This window comes from Channa argus, chromosome 11 (assembly GCF_033026475.1).
Source record: "Channa argus isolate prfri chromosome 11, Channa argus male v1.0, whole genome shotgun sequence".
Classification (NCBI taxonomy): domain Eukaryota; kingdom Metazoa; phylum Chordata; class Actinopteri; order Anabantiformes; family Channidae; genus Channa; species Channa argus.
In genome coordinates, this window is record NC_090207.1 from 23940186 (window position 1) to 23959724 (window position 19539).

General features: G+C 38.7%; 1 protein-coding gene across 1 annotated transcript; it reads left to right on the plus strand.

Moving 5' to 3' along the window:
- Positions 1–578: 578 nt before the first annotated feature.
- Positions 579–18489, plus strand: vps37ba (VPS37B subunit of ESCRT-I a). The gene is made up of 4 exons (XM_067521965.1): positions 579–771; positions 7060–7231; positions 15149–15231; positions 17366–18489. The coding sequence occupies exons 1-4, from the start codon at positions 667–669 to the stop codon at positions 17849–17851; spliced, it is 846 nt and encodes a 281-aa protein (XP_067378066.1). The 5' UTR covers positions 579–666; the 3' UTR covers positions 17852–18489.
- Positions 18490–19539: the final 1050 nt, after the last annotated feature.

Here is a 19539-nt window from a genome sequence, read left to right on the forward strand (position 1 = left end):
AAAATGTTAGTAGCAGTCACACAGTGGCTGTCACTATGCTGTACACTACACTGCACAAGCAAGGAGCCAGTCAGCCTCAGGCTCATTTCAAAGTGCAAATGGCTTTTTCTGATCAGACAAGTTATTCCAGTCCTTCAGCTGATTACGATAAACATGACTCATCAGAAAAGTTATAAAAACCAACTCGCACGCTTCATACTTAGTACTTTGCCATAATCAAATTCTTAGGCAGATACTTCTTCTGTTCTACCTATAATTTTAGCTTTTCACCACAGTAGTGAAGCTGTGGCAGAATATGTACATTCCAAGTCAACTGGATTCATTGAAATTGTCCTTAAATTTAAAGCTGCAATAACATGGCCCACTATTTATTGCGGTTGTTATCATCATTTGTGCATCACTATTATTTTTTGAGTTTACTGGTATGACCATTATCATTATTATTATTGTTATTATTATTATTATTACATGTAGCTCCAAAGTAGCATTCTAAGTGTCTTTAAAACGCGTGCCCGTTTGGTGATTGCAACGTTTCCGACAGCCCATGAAGGCATCGGTGGGCCTGTATCCTGTGTAGTTCCTGTAAGGGAAGCTCAGTCAGCTGTCACAACCTGCAAGGCGAGAAGAGGGATCCCGACCGAGGAGAAGCACACAACAAGAGCGAAAATGTCTAGTTTTTCTAACAGGTTTAGCGCTTACACGATAATTGAGCTTAACGAGATTCTGGAAGACGATGAAAAACTTACGAAAATGATCCAAGACATGGACGAGGTACGTGAGGCTAAACGCTTTTGTGGTCCCATGTCGCTGCCGACTCCTTTTCTCGGCCACTGTTTTTCCTCAACCCTTTGTTGTGCTTTGCCAGCACACGCTCGGTACATTTACGGAAATGCTTTCTTGGAAATCAAGGGCTCAATTATTGATACCTGTATGTGTTTAACGCAAATGTTCCTAAAACCACAATGGGTTACAAATAGTGAACCTTGGGTCGGAGCGGGGGGCAAGCATTGTCTCAAGTTTGAAGACATGACGAGTCAATGGACAGTTTGCGACGTTGTTGGACCCAGACAACAAGTCTGTGTATGATCGATATATCGCATCAGATGTATGAGTAACAACATATTTAGTCTTCTTTTTTTATATATATAAAACACTAATTTCGTGGACTAGCTTTGACATTTGTTATGGTCCCACTCTTCAAACTGCTATATTCTGGTTGACCTTTGACAATTAGACTATAACGTTACCGACACTTGGGGATTAAAGTCTGTTTGAGCTCAGTTGTACTTAGAATATTAGAATACGTTATGTTTTATTTGCACCATGTCATAGTTTCGGGAATGAAGTTAATGCCAAATTCGCCAGATTATTGAATACAGTCAGAATTGGTCTGAAATTGTATTTTATATGCGCTGAGTATTTGATCCAGTTGGGAAAGTCATGTTAATGGGAATTGACAAGTTGATACAGGCCAGAATCATATTTAGATTCAGTGGCCTTGCTCAAGGTCTTAGCAATTCCTAATTAATGTGTACCTGCTTTGCACTTAGTCTGTGCTTATCATGACAAGCAGCTGATAAGCCTCAGGTTTTCCATGTATGGGGAGATTATAAGTCATCGTCCTTTGAACGATTTTACCACACACAGAAATGTGGCATATCAAGCAGGAGGGCTGACAGATTAGAAGCGTTATACAGGATTTGGGCATCTAATTATTCCCCATGCTGCTGCTTCTTCCAAAATAGCCAATTCCAGTGTGGGCTTTAATCTGTGTCGGTGTCCTCCTGCTGAATCAGTCCCATCACATCCTCCATTATCGTTCTCTGTATTTACACTAAAGTGCCAGGTGTTCAGAAAACTGTCTTTTTCCCTTTTTTAACAGTATGAATCTAATCAGTAATTACAAACAAGCCTTTTTTTTCTGTTGTCATGGTGCTGTGGCTTTCACTCTGGCAGACTAACCTAAGCTCATTTTGTGTTGGAGTGAGGACTCACCCTTTTAAAATGTAATTAAAAAGCCTCTTTTCTCACATATGATAAACTGAAAGCTACAGCTCAAATGCACTAGATCCATTTCCCTTTGCAAAGGCAACAAAAGTACAGAATAGTATTTAGATGTATTCTATCAGTGTAGTGCTGTGAACCAGCTTTTTGTGTTGTTTGTTTTCTTTTTGATCCACACCCTTTCCTAATGTCTCCATGGTTTCGTTTTCCTCGTCCCATAGGTGACATAGAAGGAGGGTCTGCTGAAATGACACTGCAGTTATTGAACCTATGTTAGACACAAGATAATGAGGGGCAGATAGAAAGACACAAGAGAAGCAGCCAAGAAAAGACTTGAACCAAAGCTGAAACCATCTGGGAAATTCTTGGTAATACACTGAATACGAACAAAGGCAGTAGGTGTCATAAGGCATAAGCGAAACTTGAGAGGGCTGAGAATAACCGGCTGAGTATGCTGCTGTAAGATATGGGCACACACTGTTGCCTCAGAGTCAGACACATGCTTTCGTATAGGCAATATATTTCTAATTTTGCAAAACACTTTGACGGCAGCACATGCCGTGCAATTTGAATAATTCAAATAGTACAGCCGTGAATTTGTTTATTTTCCGTGCATCTTGTTCTTTCAGTCATGGATGTGACCTTAAGTGTGCCATACTTTAAAGATGCTATTGTATGCTGCTAATGTTCAGCCATAGTAGCCACACTCTGAATGTGACTCGTGTGAAAGTTGGCTCCTTGTTGCTTGTTTTTTTGAGGCACAATAGGAAGACCTCTGCTTTTCAGCAAAAACCTTGGCGTTGGCTTCATTTTGGCGGTCTGCTGAGTTAAAGCCTGAGTGATCTAAATTTGAAGATGACCCAGTTTCTAATGTCACCACATGATGTTTCAGCTCATTTAGGCTTAGTATTATACCTAACATGCTGAAGTGTGTTGAGAGTAAGATGAGCAACACCTCTCACTTTCAAGGTCTTCAGTAATCCAGAAATGAATTAGTGGAGAATCGGTCTGCTGTAGTTTGAGTTCAGTTATACCATTTTCTTTAAGGGAAAATACATAGACTGCATTTTATTTGTATATACATACGCACTAAAATTATCAGGTGAGTGGGAGAAATCCACTTTCTGACGTAGTAGGGGAACAGAGTTTACATGCACTTAAGAAAAAGGGTTACTGCAAATCTGCGTATGCATGCAGCATAAAACTACTGTAATATCTATGACTTATTTTGAAAGCCTGGCTCACTGGTTTTAGTGACAGAAAATGCTGCGTCCTACTTTTTGTTTTTGCTGAGTGACAGCATATAGGGAGTCAGAGGAAGACAGAGGGGAGAGAAATGCGCAGCTGATTCACAGTAAAAACAGTCAGATTTACCAAAAACGTCCGTTGCGAAAAGCAGTTTATTTAGACTTCTACACGGGACTTTGTGTAAAGTTTCTTTTTTACAAACTTTGTTTTTAAGAAAAAGTTGGTATCGTTCAGTTGATGATCTCTCATTCAACATTTCATTCAGTTGCTTAGTTCTGTCTGCACCGTTTTGTTATGCACAAGCGTTTGGAGAAAGCTGATTAGAAGCCGGATTACGCTTAAACGTGGCAGAGAAGTATGTGTTCATAGGGAAATTGGGTTTCTTGGATCCCTTACCCCATTTCGGAAACTAGCTTTCCCTTTTACTTGAGCGTTAAGAAATTATCTTTCTCAAAAAAGCTGAATGTAAACTGCTTACTTATGTCCATGATAGATTTAAACAGTCACACTTTTTATCCATCCATCCATCCATTAGTTAATGGTCTAGCACATAGAGACAGACAACCATTCAACCTTTTTGTTTTTTTTAAATTGTTGTTGTTGTTGTTGTTGTTGTTGTTGTTGTTGTTGTTGTTGTTGTTGTTCACTATAAATGCAAAACCTGATGTTAGCGTATGGATCTGTACCATAGAGCTCCATTGTAACCAAAACGTCTACAGTCATAACCATACATAAGCAAAATCAGGTAATGGATTCACAGCTGTTAGTTGTTAGATGCAGTCGAGTACTAATATGGGTACCAAACTACTTTGCCTGTAGTATGAATTGCTTTCACTGCACAGTTAAGCTCATGAGAAACTGGAGACAGTGTTGGTCCAAAAAGTAGTGGGGACATGCCTAAAGACTTTCAAATACTGGACAGGTTACACTAAACACCAACTGTCATAGATTTCTTGTCTCGGACAGTTTAGAAGGACCACACGGGAGACAACTGGATGGTCAAAGGAAACAAACCCACAAGTCATGCGACAACAGAAACCCTTGTATATTCTTCTGCCAAGAAAATATCGCAGTGTCTGGGGTTTTTTATAAAGGAGCAGACATTCTTCCACCTTCACCTATGTGTGGAGGTTAACATGCTGTTGTGTGCAGTATTGGAGAATTTGTGCTAGTCATATATTGGTACTAGCAGCAGGACATCCCTACATCTTTAGCACACTTGGAGGCAACCAAGTGCCCCAGTGCTGGTCTTTACATAATTACCTCAAATCTTGTCAAATTAGTCAACATCCATATTAAAAACTGCAATAAGCTAACACCAGCTTTCATTCTGACCTCCTGATTTATTATGCTGGTAATAATATTTGGATTCATTTCTCAAAGAAAACTTGATGATATTGTGGAGGACTCAGAACAACACCTCATTACGTTTCTAGTTCAGATTTATTGGGGTTTCACTTTCTGCCTCTCAACGGAAATACTCTTAAGTTCCTGTGAAAAGCTTTGCGGCTGAGGTGGTGGTTACACAGAAAAAGGGAAGATGACACAACTGCCATCTGAGCATAAGAATGCCTGAAGCATAATGTACTTCCACATTTAGAGGTTTTATTTTTTTTTTGTTAGTGGTGTATCACATTGACCTGGGTCCAGTTGTGGGTTATATTGAACAGGCTCTGCATATTCAGGTCTTTGCTTGATTCAGAGTAGCTTTTAACCTGCATTTCCTATGAATACCCCAGCTTAGATTGGAGAGCATGAAGCATTAGAGAGCATTCCCTCCCAGCAAACAATTATGTGTTTGCTTTGACAGAACAAGCCTGCAGTTATAGATGCTATTTAAGGTCTCCTTCTTCAGCGGGCCTCAATGAATGAGCGAATCAGCTCTTTCAAAAAGGGGGCCGGTCACCTCAGGATATGATGATGCAGAGTGTAGTGGTAATAGTTATAATTTCTCCTACATGTTGTTCCAAATGGTGTTTTCCCCCCATTCTGTCAGACCACTAAACAAGGGATGTCTTAGAATATTTTACAAACTATTTCATAAGTACAACCTGTGTGTCTGTGTGTCCAGTGTGTGTGTGTGTACTTGTTCCTACATGTTCTCACCCAGTTCTGGTTATATCGCTACATACGGTATGTGTTGTCTGGATGTGTGCGATAAGTCATATGAGGGGTAACAGGAGCTCTTAGTGTATTTAATTGTGCACTGTTTGCAGTGTAGCATGTTGTTCCTCCAACCTTCTACATTGTCAAAGTGGAAACCTGGATTAAAGCAGCACATCATTAATATTTATGGTAGGTTTAAGGTTCAATTTGTGCATCGAGGCAGGGAAGCCTGAGATGCGTATCGATCCCGCTGCTGTGTAGTAGTTATTTATTATAGTCGAGAAGCCTTACAATGACTATGTTTGGTCAAAGATTATGTCTTTGTTAAACGTGATAAAACTCTGTACTAGTGCCAAAACAACATCAGCCTTCATCAATCAAATTTTAAAGTTGCTTCTACATTTATTTCCGTGTATATTAAAACACTGATTACAGGTAATTATCTTGATATTGCGCATGCGTGGAGGACCGACAGCTATGCCAGCCTCAGAAAACAGGTTGTGTTATCACTGCTATACCAGCATTTCTACAAAGCTCCATTGTCCTAGATGGCATTGTGGAAAAGATCTTATTTGGATTATGGATTTACCCAACTGAATGTAGGTTGAGTCAGAAAGGTACAATGTTTAATACACCCAAGTGCTACAGTGATTTTCCCAATATCAGCATCACACTCTGGTTCCGTGCAATGTGGATAGTGTAGTGTAAAAATGCCGTGCAACAAATAGACCAATAGCAGCAAATATGACGAGGTGTAAATGGCTACAGTAAGGTGCAAGTTTGGCAGTGAGTGTAATAGTTCTTTTATGTGCAAAGAGTCTTTTTGTCTAATAGGTGAATTACAGGGGGTGTGCAGGGAGAATGGGGGGATGTAGTGGGTAGAGTTCAGCATCCTAGTGGATGAAACAGTTTGACAGTCTTGCAGAGCGGGCCCAGAGGCTCTGGCACCTTTTTCCTTGAAGGCAGGAGAAGATTGTAAAGGGTGTGAGGTGTCACCAGCAAAGCTAATGGCTCTACGGTTGAGGTGGGTATAAAAAAACGCAGTGGTGTTTTGCCTTGTTCCTTATGTCCAGAAGGTAGTGTGGGTGATGTAGATGTTGTATTTTGCATACACGGATGTAAATACAAAATGCACGAACACGCTCTGGAATTTACAATATTGAGCACTAAACTCAGAGAGAGAGAGGGTGAGAGGGGCCGCTGCATCCATTCGGACCGCCATCTTTCATTTGAACTGCCCGGGGTTTTCCAACTATGACTTTTCAAATGTCTGCTGTTTTCTTTAGTAGCACAGTAGTATTACATCTGGATAAGTCCATCCTCACATGCTTTATATCTGTTTTGGAGTCAGTCTGTCCCCCAGTGCTGAAATGGTCTGATCACATAAAACAAATTTAATTTAGAGAGTCTTCTTTCTTGTTGTAAAGTAGTAGAGGCACAGATTTTAAAAAGTTCTGACACATTCGTGGTTGTGATTTTGTCGTTTTAAAATCTGTGAGGAGGATTGTGGGAGATGTGAGAAAACTGGCAGTTTCTGGGATGATTCATAGTGTTCACTTCAAAAACCTTCCCACATGGTTAAAGTTAAGTCTAGTAGTGTATGTAAGAAAACTTTCTTGTGTCATGACTGTCATGATAAAAGTGATGATAATAATAATAGTAAAAAAGATGTCAGTGAAATGTTGGGTTCTCTTTTTGCAGATGCAAGATGTTCAGCAAAGCAAGGAGAAGATACTGGCTAACAACCGGACTCTGGCTGAGCAAAACCTTGCCCTGCAGCCCAGATTGGAGCACAAGAAAGAACAGCTTATTAAGCGGTACAGCTGTCTTCAAGAGAACTTTGAGTCCTACCAACTTCGCAAGTCCACCCTAGGTACAGTATTGCAAGACTGAGTAAAAACTTTCAATGCATAGTCAATTTCAGGGTCATAAGTTTGTAATACTAGCTAACACGTTATGAAATGTTGCCACAATCGTATCAATGGTCATTAACAACTGATGAGTGCATGGCAGAAAGTGCAATAGTGTAAAATCAAATTGTTTACATTAGTAGAATATTTTAGATTATCTTATTTTGTACCTGCAATCAAGGGAGAGCACTTATTAATAGATGCATATGTAGGCAGAGAAAGATAGCAGCATGATATCCAACAAGAGTTCCTAGCCAGAATCAGACTGCTGGTGTTATATGCTTCTTAACCACTTGGTCCAAGGATACCCTGAAAATGTTAAAAATAGCACTACCCATATAATGTAGATATAAATTGCATAATATCTGTCCCTCATAGATCAGTTTGTACACTTAATACTCTGACACTACTACAAGATAGCAAACACACTATAAGGAGAAGAAGGTAATTTCAGACACAGCCTTAATCTCCTAGACCCACTTGATAACCCATTTATTTCATTCGTTTGTTGATGATTAAATAATTTTTGATAACTAGTTCATTTCTCGTGCAAAATGAACAAAACCTCAGCTGATGGTAGAAATGACTATAACAGGCGATTTAATTCAGATGCCTTGTTTTTCTTGCTTAAGGCTGAACACAGTTGATCAGTTAATGGAGTGTAATGAACTGGCACTGGCAATATTTTGGAATTCGTTTAGGCATTAGTCATACAAAGAAATGTATATTAAGGCTTGCCCAGAGTTATCTGAGGAGAGCCAGTCTGCTGTCTGGTGCCAGGAGTATTCAGGGTGCACATCCTCTTGTTGAGGTGGTGGCAAATGGGGAAGTGGTTCACCACATTTCCACGCTGATGTTGTGTGAAGTGAATATAAGTATAAATGTGGGATTTGTTAGTTTCAAAACACTATAATTGTTAGTAAAATTATTACAATTATTAATACTATTAATATCATTATCAATATTATTAATTATAAAGATGCAGTAATAAGCACTCAAATGTCTGAAAGTTTGCTCGCTTTGATTTCATACGTTAAGAACAAATTCTAGTAAGTAAAAAACATTGGTGAATGTCTTAAGGGATTAATACATTTTTAAGAAGCTGGATCCTTCAAATGTTTGGCATCTTTGTAAAAATAGTAGATGACATATGAATTTAACAATAGTGGCCAATTAAACTTCTGTCAACCTGTTTTTCTTACTATTTGAATAGAACAAAACAGGTTTTTTGCTTCCAGTTTAAGAATGAATCTGTTCATGCTGTCATATTCATAGAAAGAGGAGCTATCATTTATTAATACTATTAATATCATTATCAATATTATTAATTATAAAGATGCAGTAATAAGCACTCAAATGTCTGAAAGTTTGCTCGCTTTGATTTCATACGTTAAGAACAAATTCTAGTAAGTAAAAAACATTGGTGAATGTCTTAAGGGATTAATACATTTTTAAGAAGCTGGATCTTTCAAATGTTTGGCATCTTTGTAAAAATAGTAGATGACATATGAATTTAAGAATAGTCGCCAATTAAACTTCTGTCAACCTGTTTTTCTTACTATTTGAATAGAACAAAACAGGTTTTTTGCTTCCAGTTTAAGAATGAATCTGTTCATGCTGTCATATTCATAGAAAGAGGAGCTATCATGTAGTGTTTCTTCTCTTTCCTCTCCTGCTTGAACACATGCTGAACAGGCCTGTTCTCCCACACTTTCCAATGAAAGCAGCTCTGTTCCTAGAAGCCCTGTTGTCATGTTGCTACGAAGTCACTGCAATTGAACTCTGTTCAGGTTGAGCAAGTTCCAGACCTCATTTAGATCTTCACTTAAAGAAACCGTCATAGGGTTGTAATAACCCTCACTGACACACCCTCACTGTGTGTGTGGGGGTGGGGTGGGGGAGTGAGTGATTGAGGAGAGAAAAGACAGAATTGCCATACAGTACATGTGACAGTGTTGACGCAGTGGTTGCCAAGCAGCCATCTTAAAATAGGATGCCAGCCATTCTACTCTGCTGCGATTATAAAAGTTTGACATTGCCTCCTTTCCTGCAAGGCATGCAGACTCTGATAGCTTGCTATTTTCAAGTGAACAGTACAAAGTCCTTCTTCGTCTGAATAGCTTTGACATAAAAAAAGATGATTATTTCTCTTCTAGCAAAATGTTGTGTGTTCAAATTTCATATTAAAACATTTAGCTTGTCTTTCATATCATCACTAGACGATATGACCAAAAAAACCTAAAACTTTATAAAATTATATGCTGTTCCCATCTAACTGGGACCATACAATATGTGCCATATTGATAAAGAAACGCATCACAATTACGGATGTTTCTTTTTACATATGGTAAAAAATTATAAAGAAACATTCGGAGAAACTGTGCAATCACAAAAAAGTAAAGTCCAACCATAGCAATTGCATATTCAGCTATGAGTGGTGTCCCTGAATCCAACAGATCAGTTATTTGCCTAATGCAATTACTCCTTTTAAAGAGACTGCGTTTTACTTGATTTTACTATGAAGCATGTGCACAAAAGCAGTAAAAGATGGCGGAGGTGAGATGTCTGACATTTCCATATTGGGGAATAACATAACTACCTTTCTTTAGTATTTTTTGTTTTTCTTCACCTTCCGTGGTAACTGTTTCCGAGGAAATGGTCACAGCTGACATCACTATCATTACTGTTAGTGCTGCTGCTGCCCCTGCTGCTAAGTAACAGCAGAGTAGTAATCTGTTGTATTCCGTTTAGCCATTTTTACTTTATTTAAAAAAATTGAATTGATCAAAGTAATTTAATATATCACCCAGAGTTACATTATAATCTGAATCAGCATTGTAATGTTTAAAGCCCCCTACAATGCTGCTGCAGTCTGCATTTGTTGTCAGCAAGTGTCAAATGTAGGTTACCCGGTGCCCCCCCCACCCAGCCGTCCTTGTTGTGGATTTGCCTCACAGCATCTGGCGACAGACAGTGATAGTCATAGCTGAAATAAATGTGTAGCCGTTTGACCCAGATGCGAGATTCAGCGTACAGTGGCTTTCAGTGTTGTTGTTGTTTGAGTACAGTTACACAAGCGGCACCACCCTCCCATCATCGTGTCTTGTATCCCCTTATACTGTCCATTAAGCTCTAGAGGCCAAAATGGTGGGGCAATCCTCTTTCACCATCATCCACTGTCTCTTGGCCATGACAGTTGGGCCATTGTGCTGCCAGTCAAGCTGGTGTAAAACCGCCACAGTGGATGGGAGGAAGTGGTGTATTATGGGACCAACAGGAAGAATTGTGAAGAATTGAGAAAAAGATGTTGAGGTAAGCCAACTCCCTCGCCTCTGATTCATAGCAGAAGTGGACGTGGGCTCGCTCGTCTGTCTCCTGATCTCCAGGCTCAGACTGCCTGTTGAGGCAGGCTCTCTTCTCAATCAGGGAATCACAGTATGTGTGGAGGAATGCTGCTGATATCACCTTATTATGGAAGATGAGAGAAACGAGTCTGTGTAAATAAGCTTTGAGTCAAGAATTTAATTTCTGTGTGTCTTTGTAGGTTTTCTTTTCAGGCTAGTTAGTAAAGTCTGGCAAAACAACTTGAATTTCAGAGAATCTTTTGGATTACCAACAAAAAATACATTTGGTCAAGTAGTCGTTTCTGGAATGTTTCAAAAAACATTTCTCGACTTATTCAACAGATTGCTTAAGTTATTTTCATGTGTGTCCCACTTAGATCAGATTGTTTAAAAGGGCCAGTGACTCACCCGCTGCTTTTATGTGAAGTTAATCATTAGTGCCTTGCCCCACTTTGTTGCCGTTTTCTTTATGTGTGCTGCATCTGGGAACCAAGTATTTGTCTTCTGTGGTCTTGTTATGGACTTCGATAAGTTTTGTATTATCTAATTTGGCAAGCTTGTTAAAAAGTGGCGGTATCATTCAAACATGTTATTATAAGCATTTCATAGTTAGCAATAAAATCATTTGACCTTTTACTTGATATTGCACACAGTGCCATTCATTACATCTCCTTTGTTGCTTAATGGAAATTATCTGAATATGCCATCTGTTACACTTTGCACTGGTTTTTCAGGTAATTCCTCAGGACCCTATTACCAGGACTTTTGCCCACACTGATTTATATATGAGGAATGGCCTTTACAGTATATTAATGTTTTTCACCATCAAATGAGCCAGTTTTGTTGTTAAACTGCAGCTTCAGTGATTGGAGTTTTTTTTTTTTTCCCCAAGTTTTATTCTTATAGTTGTAGGTTTGAGAGTATGTGTTTATTGGGGGTATTAGACCTGTCTCTGCCTTCTTTATATTGCAGCAATATCTCCTTGCTTCTAGCTAAAAACCTCCTCCAAATGATGTCATCTGGAGGAGCAGTGAGAGTATGTGGAAGATTAATACAATACATATTACAATACAATAATACATAATACAACCTAGAACCTGAAAATCACTGAAGCTGCCCTTTAAACCTGGAAGTGACATACAAACACAAAAAAACTGTCTGAAAGCCTTCGTTTTAGTCTTTCTTGCAGTGGTAAAGCGTTCAGTGCTGTTGGGTAGGAGGGAGCACATGTTCAGACAGCTGGGAAATGCCATGAGTGGTTTTGTGGGGAAAGCTGCACCACAGTGATACGAGGAGGGTGGAGGAGAAGCCACTTTGGCCAAACCTTTTGTCAACACGTTTTGTTATTTGTTCTTTGTTATTTTCTTTTGCTTGTCACACACCTAAACATAATCCATTTATATTTTTTAACCGTTATGAACCAGAGAAGCTGTTATTTTGCTGAGCATGTACAGGAGTTTAATGAAAAGTGACAGGAAGCGGTATTTTGGCCAAAATCCAAGCCATGAGTAAGAGCATACCAATGACAGTCTCAACTAAAAACTGTACACAATTAAAACTGGATGTTGCTTGAAGAATAGCTAACGTAACCTGCACTATAAATTCTAAATAGCTAACCTTACTCCAAAAAAAAAAAAAAAATGAAGTGGAATAGAATAGGAAAATATGTTGTACTTAGAAATGATTTTTAAGTGTAGTACACTTACAATTTAGTTTGTATATTTAGGATGACGTACTAATATTTCAAACGACAAAATTATTTCAAGTAAAACTTACTTTGTACTGTATCTCAAACAATACACTATAATGTAATATTTTCTGCAACTTTCAGTGTCTGAGTTGCATTTACTTGAACATCATTCTGATTTACTTCAAAACAAAAGTAATGATTACTAGTGTCACTTTATGTGTTATACATGACTTTCTATTTTCCTAATTGTCTTTAAAGTTATATTATATACAATACTACTAAGAAGAGCTCTTGAAATAGGTAGGTGCCCCCAAACTCTCCCTTTCCCCCTCCTGTCTGTCTCTGCTGGACACAAGTAAGGCAGCTTCTTGTCTCGATTATGTGTAATCATCTTGTGCTCAGTCCCGCCATAGTGTAAAATGTACTTCACACTGCATTGCATTAAGGTGAAATATATATTTTTTGTGCGTAAGTGCACATTTGAAAAAGTGAATCCTCCCACCACCCTTGGCAAATGCCAGCAGAGGATGCACGAAGGGAAGAAAAAGGTTAATGGTCAACTGCACTGGCTTTTATGAATTGCACCAGGTTGCTTTGATGTAACTACATGACCCTGTTAATACTTTCCTACAAGTTTTCCTTGGCAGATAAGCACCTTTTTGTGAATTCCCTGTCGACTGTGGGAGGAAACCGGAGTACCCAGAGAAAACCCAAGCAAGCCAGGGGAAAAGATGCAAACTAACGCTAACCGCACCACTGCTGTTCTGCCCTAAGCTAGTATCTAGAAAAATCGAATGGTGCAAAATGCAACTTGAAATCAGTTCACTGTGCCCTGTCCTCTTTGATCTGATATGCCCATTTATACTCTGCCAAGCACTTCAGGTAGCCTACATTATGAAATTACAATACATGAGAATGCTACAAAATATTCTAATATAAAAACAACTCTCTGTTTATAAGTGCAAACTAGGCTCAAACTTTTTTTAAAGTTAATTTCTCCACAATACAATAAGTTTTGGAGCATGTTTCTATTATATTCTTCCAGAAACGTACATATTCTGTGTTATCTGTATTCTCAAAATGTTAGCGTTGTAAGCGTCAAAAAGCGTTGACATCAGCATTTGGCTCAAAAATTTTCTACCAAAGTACAACCTGACAAAACTAAAGATCATCAGTAACGAAAGTTTAAAGAAAGAAATATAAATATGTTTCGGCTGACTTATGTTCAACTTATTGGGCCCCATGCGAGAAATGAACAGAATTCCTAAGTGGTTCAGTGCTTTTTGTACATGTCATGAACAGACGCACTGCCTTTCCTCGCACTGTTGTTTGAATTAATATTAATAATAATGGCTTCATCTGCTTTTTAATTTGGAGTTTACAGTAAAAATATAAGGCATTAAGCAAACGTCATGCTACATCATTATGCTGACAGTGTAACGTCACCTACTGTGGCTCTAACATTCTCTAGTCATCCTCTTGACCATCTCTGGTTTTTGTCATGGAGCTTTTACTTTAGAAAGATGTTTTAGTGTCTAATTATATGTAGACTGAAACAGTCCCTCATTATTTGTCAAGGAACAATGCTGCTGCGATGGCACGCCCAGCCACCTTGGTGCTGGTCCTTAGCCCAGATAAAAAAGGGAGGGCTGCGACAGGAAGGGCATCTGGCATAAACACTCATGCCAAATCAACGTGCGGATACCTTCCGCTGTGGTGACCCCTGAAGGCACAAACCGAAAGCGGTTGATTTTTAGTGTAGTTAAGTAAGTTGGATGGACAAGCCAGAATATGAAAATTACTTTGCATGAGTTGCAGTGACTAGTGCAGAAATGACTCAGACTATGTCTGTGTTCACTTTGTGGTCATGCATTGATGGAAGTCAGTTGCATATCAAGTCAGACTGGAGATCCTTCGGGTCTGTATTACAGCTTCGTCGACTCACCTGAATGAGCTACTAAGTAGTAGCAGAAATCAGTAACTAGCAATGTGTCACTGGTTTCATTGCCACCATATGTGTGTGCAGCTCCAGCTCCAGCTGGTGTTGACTTACAGTCGCTCTTGGGAATACAAACAAAACAGGCTTCCTCCTTAGAGAGACCGAGTCAGTTTCGTTTGACTCATCAGGGCTTTGCAAGTTCGCAGCAAACAGAGAAGCATTATGCCTATTTAGATGTCCTAGTCACAGGATCATGACTGGCAGCTCTCATCTATCCTGCCTCTGCTGGATGTGACTGGCTCCTTAAAACCTATTATTACCAGCGCGTTGTTTTCATCTTAAGAGTTAAGAAAATATTTTGGGCTTTATTTATTTATTTATTTTTAGGCAAATGAGCTCTTTAGCTAATTTACTCATAATCCAGGCTTTTGTGAGTAGTTTATAAGCAGTACACAGGAATCTTGTGACAAAAATGACTTGAAAAGAATCTCTAAAGAAGAAGACAAATTGTAGTACTGTAAAATTACAAATGTAGCTCTGGCAGAAGAAAACACTGCTTTAAATAACATCTAAACCATGTAAAATAATACCAGTGTGCAACAACTTTTTTACAACACATTTTAATAACTCTACATTTTAGATATCAAATTTAATTTTAACAGAAAGTGCAGCACCCTGTAAACATTAAAGTACTTGAAGTTTGGTTCTTGAATGTTTGTGTGTGTTTCTGTCCTTTGCCGAGTGTGTATGGTGGACATGATGAAAACACAGGGCATATATTTCTTTATCTGCTACCAACTTTAATGCAACATGATGCTAAGATGCCAACAAGACAGGATATGTCTTTGCTCTGTTCCGGACCAAGAGAATAAATAGATTTTTGCTGTTTTGTCTTGTTGTTTAACAGACCACAAGTCAGGAAACGGTTCTCTGGACACACTGCTGGCCCTGCTGCAGGCAGAGGGAGCCAAAATAGAGGAGGAAACAGAGGTGAGAATTACAATATAGTGCTTTCTCTTTATGGATGACTTCATTAGACACCGATTCACATACCTGTCTCTCTGGTGTTTGATTTCCTCCTGTACATAGGCTTCATTGTTAGAGAGCACTTATCCAAGTGAATGGCTAACTTACGCAGAGGTCGTGATTTGGCTCTCTGCAACAGAGCTATCAAATAAGAGAGTTGATTATTCAGACATGGTTTGTTTAGCGTGTTATAACAATTTCCCACAAGAGAACCATCTGGGTTTGTTCATGTGCACCAGTTGTTTCAACCTGCTTTATTCTGCCATCAGTAGTGCAGTCGTCGTTAAACTTAAGACACCAGGGCCTCATATTAATCATTCGCTGGCTGAGTTCTATTCATGTATTTACATCGATTATTTCATTAGAATGTGCCAGTATTTTCGACCCTTCTGGCAATAAATACTAACAATACACAGTGTTGTACACAGCTGTAATGGCAGCTGTGTACAACACATCCAACACATCCTCACAGGAAATATTCTTATTTTATTTTTGGCTTTATTTTTTTCTGGGGCTTGACTAAAATGGTTTCAAAACACATACCTGCAGGTATCTCTGCACCTATGGTGCATCAAGCTGTTTACTGATATCTGGAGCAATGAGGACTTAAAAAAATAAACACATTCTTTTAGGCAGGGTGTGGTTTCTATTCATTATAAGATGATCTCCTTAAATTCACCATGTCATAGTATACGTAGACTGCATATAATTTGGATGTAATAAAAGGGTGTAATATCAGTCCTGACTGACTGAATCTTACTGTGCATTATTCAAATTCCCCTTTTTGTCACTGATGTCATTTCAGTGTTTTTAGCTGGAAAACAAAATTGTGAATCAGACCATCTGATACTTGGATCAATTAGCTTATTTATGTCTATCGATCGATCGAGACAACTATCTATCGATTGAGACATCTATCGATCGAGACATCTATCTATCGATCGATCGATTGAGGCATCTGTCGATCGAGAATCTATTTATCTCGATAGAGATAGATAGATGAAAAGCTGTTATATTAATGTGCGAGATACACATTCAATCATATTTTCTTCCACTGTTCATTGCATTCTCTGGTTTTATCACGAGCTGTGATCAGAATTTATGCTTCACTATAGCACTCTCTAGTATTTCTGCCTTGTGAAACAACAAAAAATATTGATTAAACATTGAATCCTTCCTCTTTTATCCATAGTTATTTTTCTTATTTTAATAGCTCACATGTGAGGACAAATTGAATAATTAATACAAAACTAAAATCCCCTAGTCAAAGGAATAAAATTTAATACTTTGATACAAAAAAGACCCATGTATAAGATTAGGCTTACAGATTGAAAATGAACAGACACAGAACATTTAACAGACAATATATATAAAAGTCAGGAGTAAATACTCAAATTTAGTTGTTTTGTAGTTGTTTTGTTTAGATTTTTCAGTTTTTGCCTCTCATTCCACTTGTGGGGAGCATAGTACTTGAAACCAGTTCTCTCAGGTTCTGTTTAAACATGTGCTACAGCTAATGTTAAAACATCCTGTGACCTGACAAAAGTATGGAGGCCGGAAATGATTAAGGGCTGCAAAGTCCTATAAATCAACAGAATACATTGCAATCAAATCACTTGGTTTACCTTGTACTCTTTTAACAGATTACTAATGCTTAACTTTGCCAACAGTTAATATTTGTTTGCTGGCAGGGGCTCCAAAAGATTTCAGGCAGGCTTGTCTCAAGCTCTGATAAATTAGGCCTGATGTTAAAGTCACCTTTTTATGTCTGTTCAACTACACAAACACTGTAAAGTGACAGTAATTGACGCGTTTTTTTTATGCAGCATGTTCTGAATGTAACACGATGAACATCTAGTTTAGAGTAAACATCTTTGGTTTAAAAAGACATTACTTATGATCCCCCTTCTTTGACATTTTACTTTGTTTTAAATGTTAAACCCCCCTGCTGTTAATCTGAGTGAATGGCTTTGTTGCTGTAATTATTCCGTGGATGCTACTTCTAGCCTCATGACTCATGTTGGCTCTCCTCTTAATAGTCAGAAGGGATTTTTCTGTTCTCTCTCTTAAACAATCTTAAATCTACTTTTGTCACCAGAATATGGCTGATTCATTCCTGGATAACAACATGGCCCTGGACTCCTTTGTTGATGCGTATCAGAACAAGCGGAAGCTGGCCCATTTGAGAAGGGTAAAGATTGAGAAGCTGCAGGAGATGGTGCTAAAGGGCCAGCGGCTCCCGCAGGCATCAGTCACTACCTCCAGATCTCAGGATGTGTCGGTAGCAGCCTCCCTCCTCACCGAGGAAAGCAACGGCTCCTCCCCTGTCGCGCAGCCCAGAAGGAAACCCCCACCTCCTCCATCCCAGCCAGCACCAATTCTAGATCAAACTCCAACTACTGCCCCCCAGCCTCCCGTCTTTTACTCACCCTCACCATACCCACCAATTCCTCCCAGAACGGGCCAACCCTTTCCTAACATCTCATCTGGCTACCCAACCCACTTTCTATCTCAGTACCCTCCTTCTTTGCCGCAGAGGCCTCCACCACGTATGGCCCCCCAGCCTGGCTTCATCATGCAGTAAGTCAAAGCAGTCGCCAGTCTGAGGACGGCGTGTGTGTTGTGGACTTTTAGTCACTGCGACTCCTCTGAGAATTTCTCCGTCTTCTGCCTTCTTAGATTCCAACCAATCCCAACACAAGAAGGCAGAATAGGTCTGATTATGTTCAGTTGAAACAGATCCCAAATAATCTCTCTGGATTTGCACTCCACCTCTCACTCCCATCAACACTCCTAACAACAACAACAACAACAACAACAACAAAAAAGCCATGGTGAGATTGGGCCTTCAGCGGAGGAGCCCACTGCAGTCTGTAGCAAAACCAACATCAGTCTACTGGTTACTGAGCTGGGACTTGTCATTTATCAGCACCTTGTGTCTCCAGGCAGTGCCCTTAGCTCTGCTAGCCCAGTAGATTTCTCTCACCTATCAGCAAACCTGTTCCTTAAGCCACTATCGTCATTCAGAAAAGGGTTTGACTTCCATCTGCTGCATATTCATTTAGTGGTATTGTATATGCAAGTAAAGAGAGACCCTAATTACTGTGCAGTTTTGCTGAAAATATAATATCGAGATTTTTAGGCGCAACTGCATTTATGCTGTGATTTTCTGTTAATAAAAAAAAATATATATATATATATATATATATATATATATATATATATATATATATATATATATATATATATATATATATATATATATATATATATATATATATATATATATATATATATATATATATATATATATATATATATATATATATATATATATATATATATATATATATATATATATATATGGTACATAGAAATATTTGAATTTCAGCATCTTTTGATGATTAAGTACTAATGGAAATAGGTTAATAATAGCCAGGATAAACTGATTTAAAGTGTAATTGAGGGCTTGCTGTATCTCTCTTCAGTATGTGGATGACTCTAAAGCGAGTCGAAACCTGACTGCTGCACTTGGTCCTTCTCAGGGCAAAAGTCAAAAAGGAGTTGGTAGAGAGGTTAGTGGCTGAACTATTGTAACAAATTCTTAGGCCTGTAGGACCTTGATATGAAGGACTTGGTGTATAGCCATACAGTACAACTCAGATGTATGTTGTTCTCTGTGGGTACCTGTTTGTAATACAGCACTCCTTTTATGATGTCCGTTGTCTTTATCACCCTCAGTCGGGATTAGAAATGATGCCAACAGTTGTTTGGATCTTATCCATATGGTTCTGTTCAGTTTTCTGTCACACTGAGCACCAAAGACTTTCCACATCACTCTGTTTTCAGTGTTCTTAGCTTCTTCTTCTTCCTTACTTTTTAAAGTGATTAATTTAGTAAAATAATCTTTTGTTTCCAACATATCTGTTTGTGTTGTTGAGCTGAAACACTATTTTCTGAACATGCAAACCAGATTCATTCAAAAGGAACTTGCCATGTCAACCTGACTTTGGGAGGAAAAGTTATTATTTTTCCTTTTCCCCTTCTTTCTTCTTCTTGGTGCGATCTTAGCAATTCACTTTTCTCCTCCCAACTGCTGTCGCAGTGCACTGTTGAAGAGCCAAGAGTGCCTACATTTGAAGTGACAGTAATCACATCCTGCTGACTATTCCATGTTTCTCTATGCTCAGCTGCAGTGGTTATAATCCTACTCCCTAACCAACTGGCCTAGCATTTGGTCTCCTCCTCCTACGGAAATCGCATTGTACCAGA

Excerpts from the sequence above, each read along its gene's own strand:
- vps37ba (XM_067521965.1), top strand. The coding sequence starts at position 667 with ATGTCTAGTTTTTCTAACAGGTTTAGCGCTTACACGATAATTGAGCTT. Across the intron at positions 7,232-15,148 it reads ACTTCGCAAGTCCACCCTAG|ACCACAAGTCAGGAAACGGT; the intron begins GTACAGTATTGC and ends GTTGTTTAACAG. Across the intron at positions 15,232-17,365 it reads AAATAGAGGAGGAAACAGAG|AATATGGCTGATTCATTCCT; the intron begins GTGAGAATTACA and ends TTTTGTCACCAG.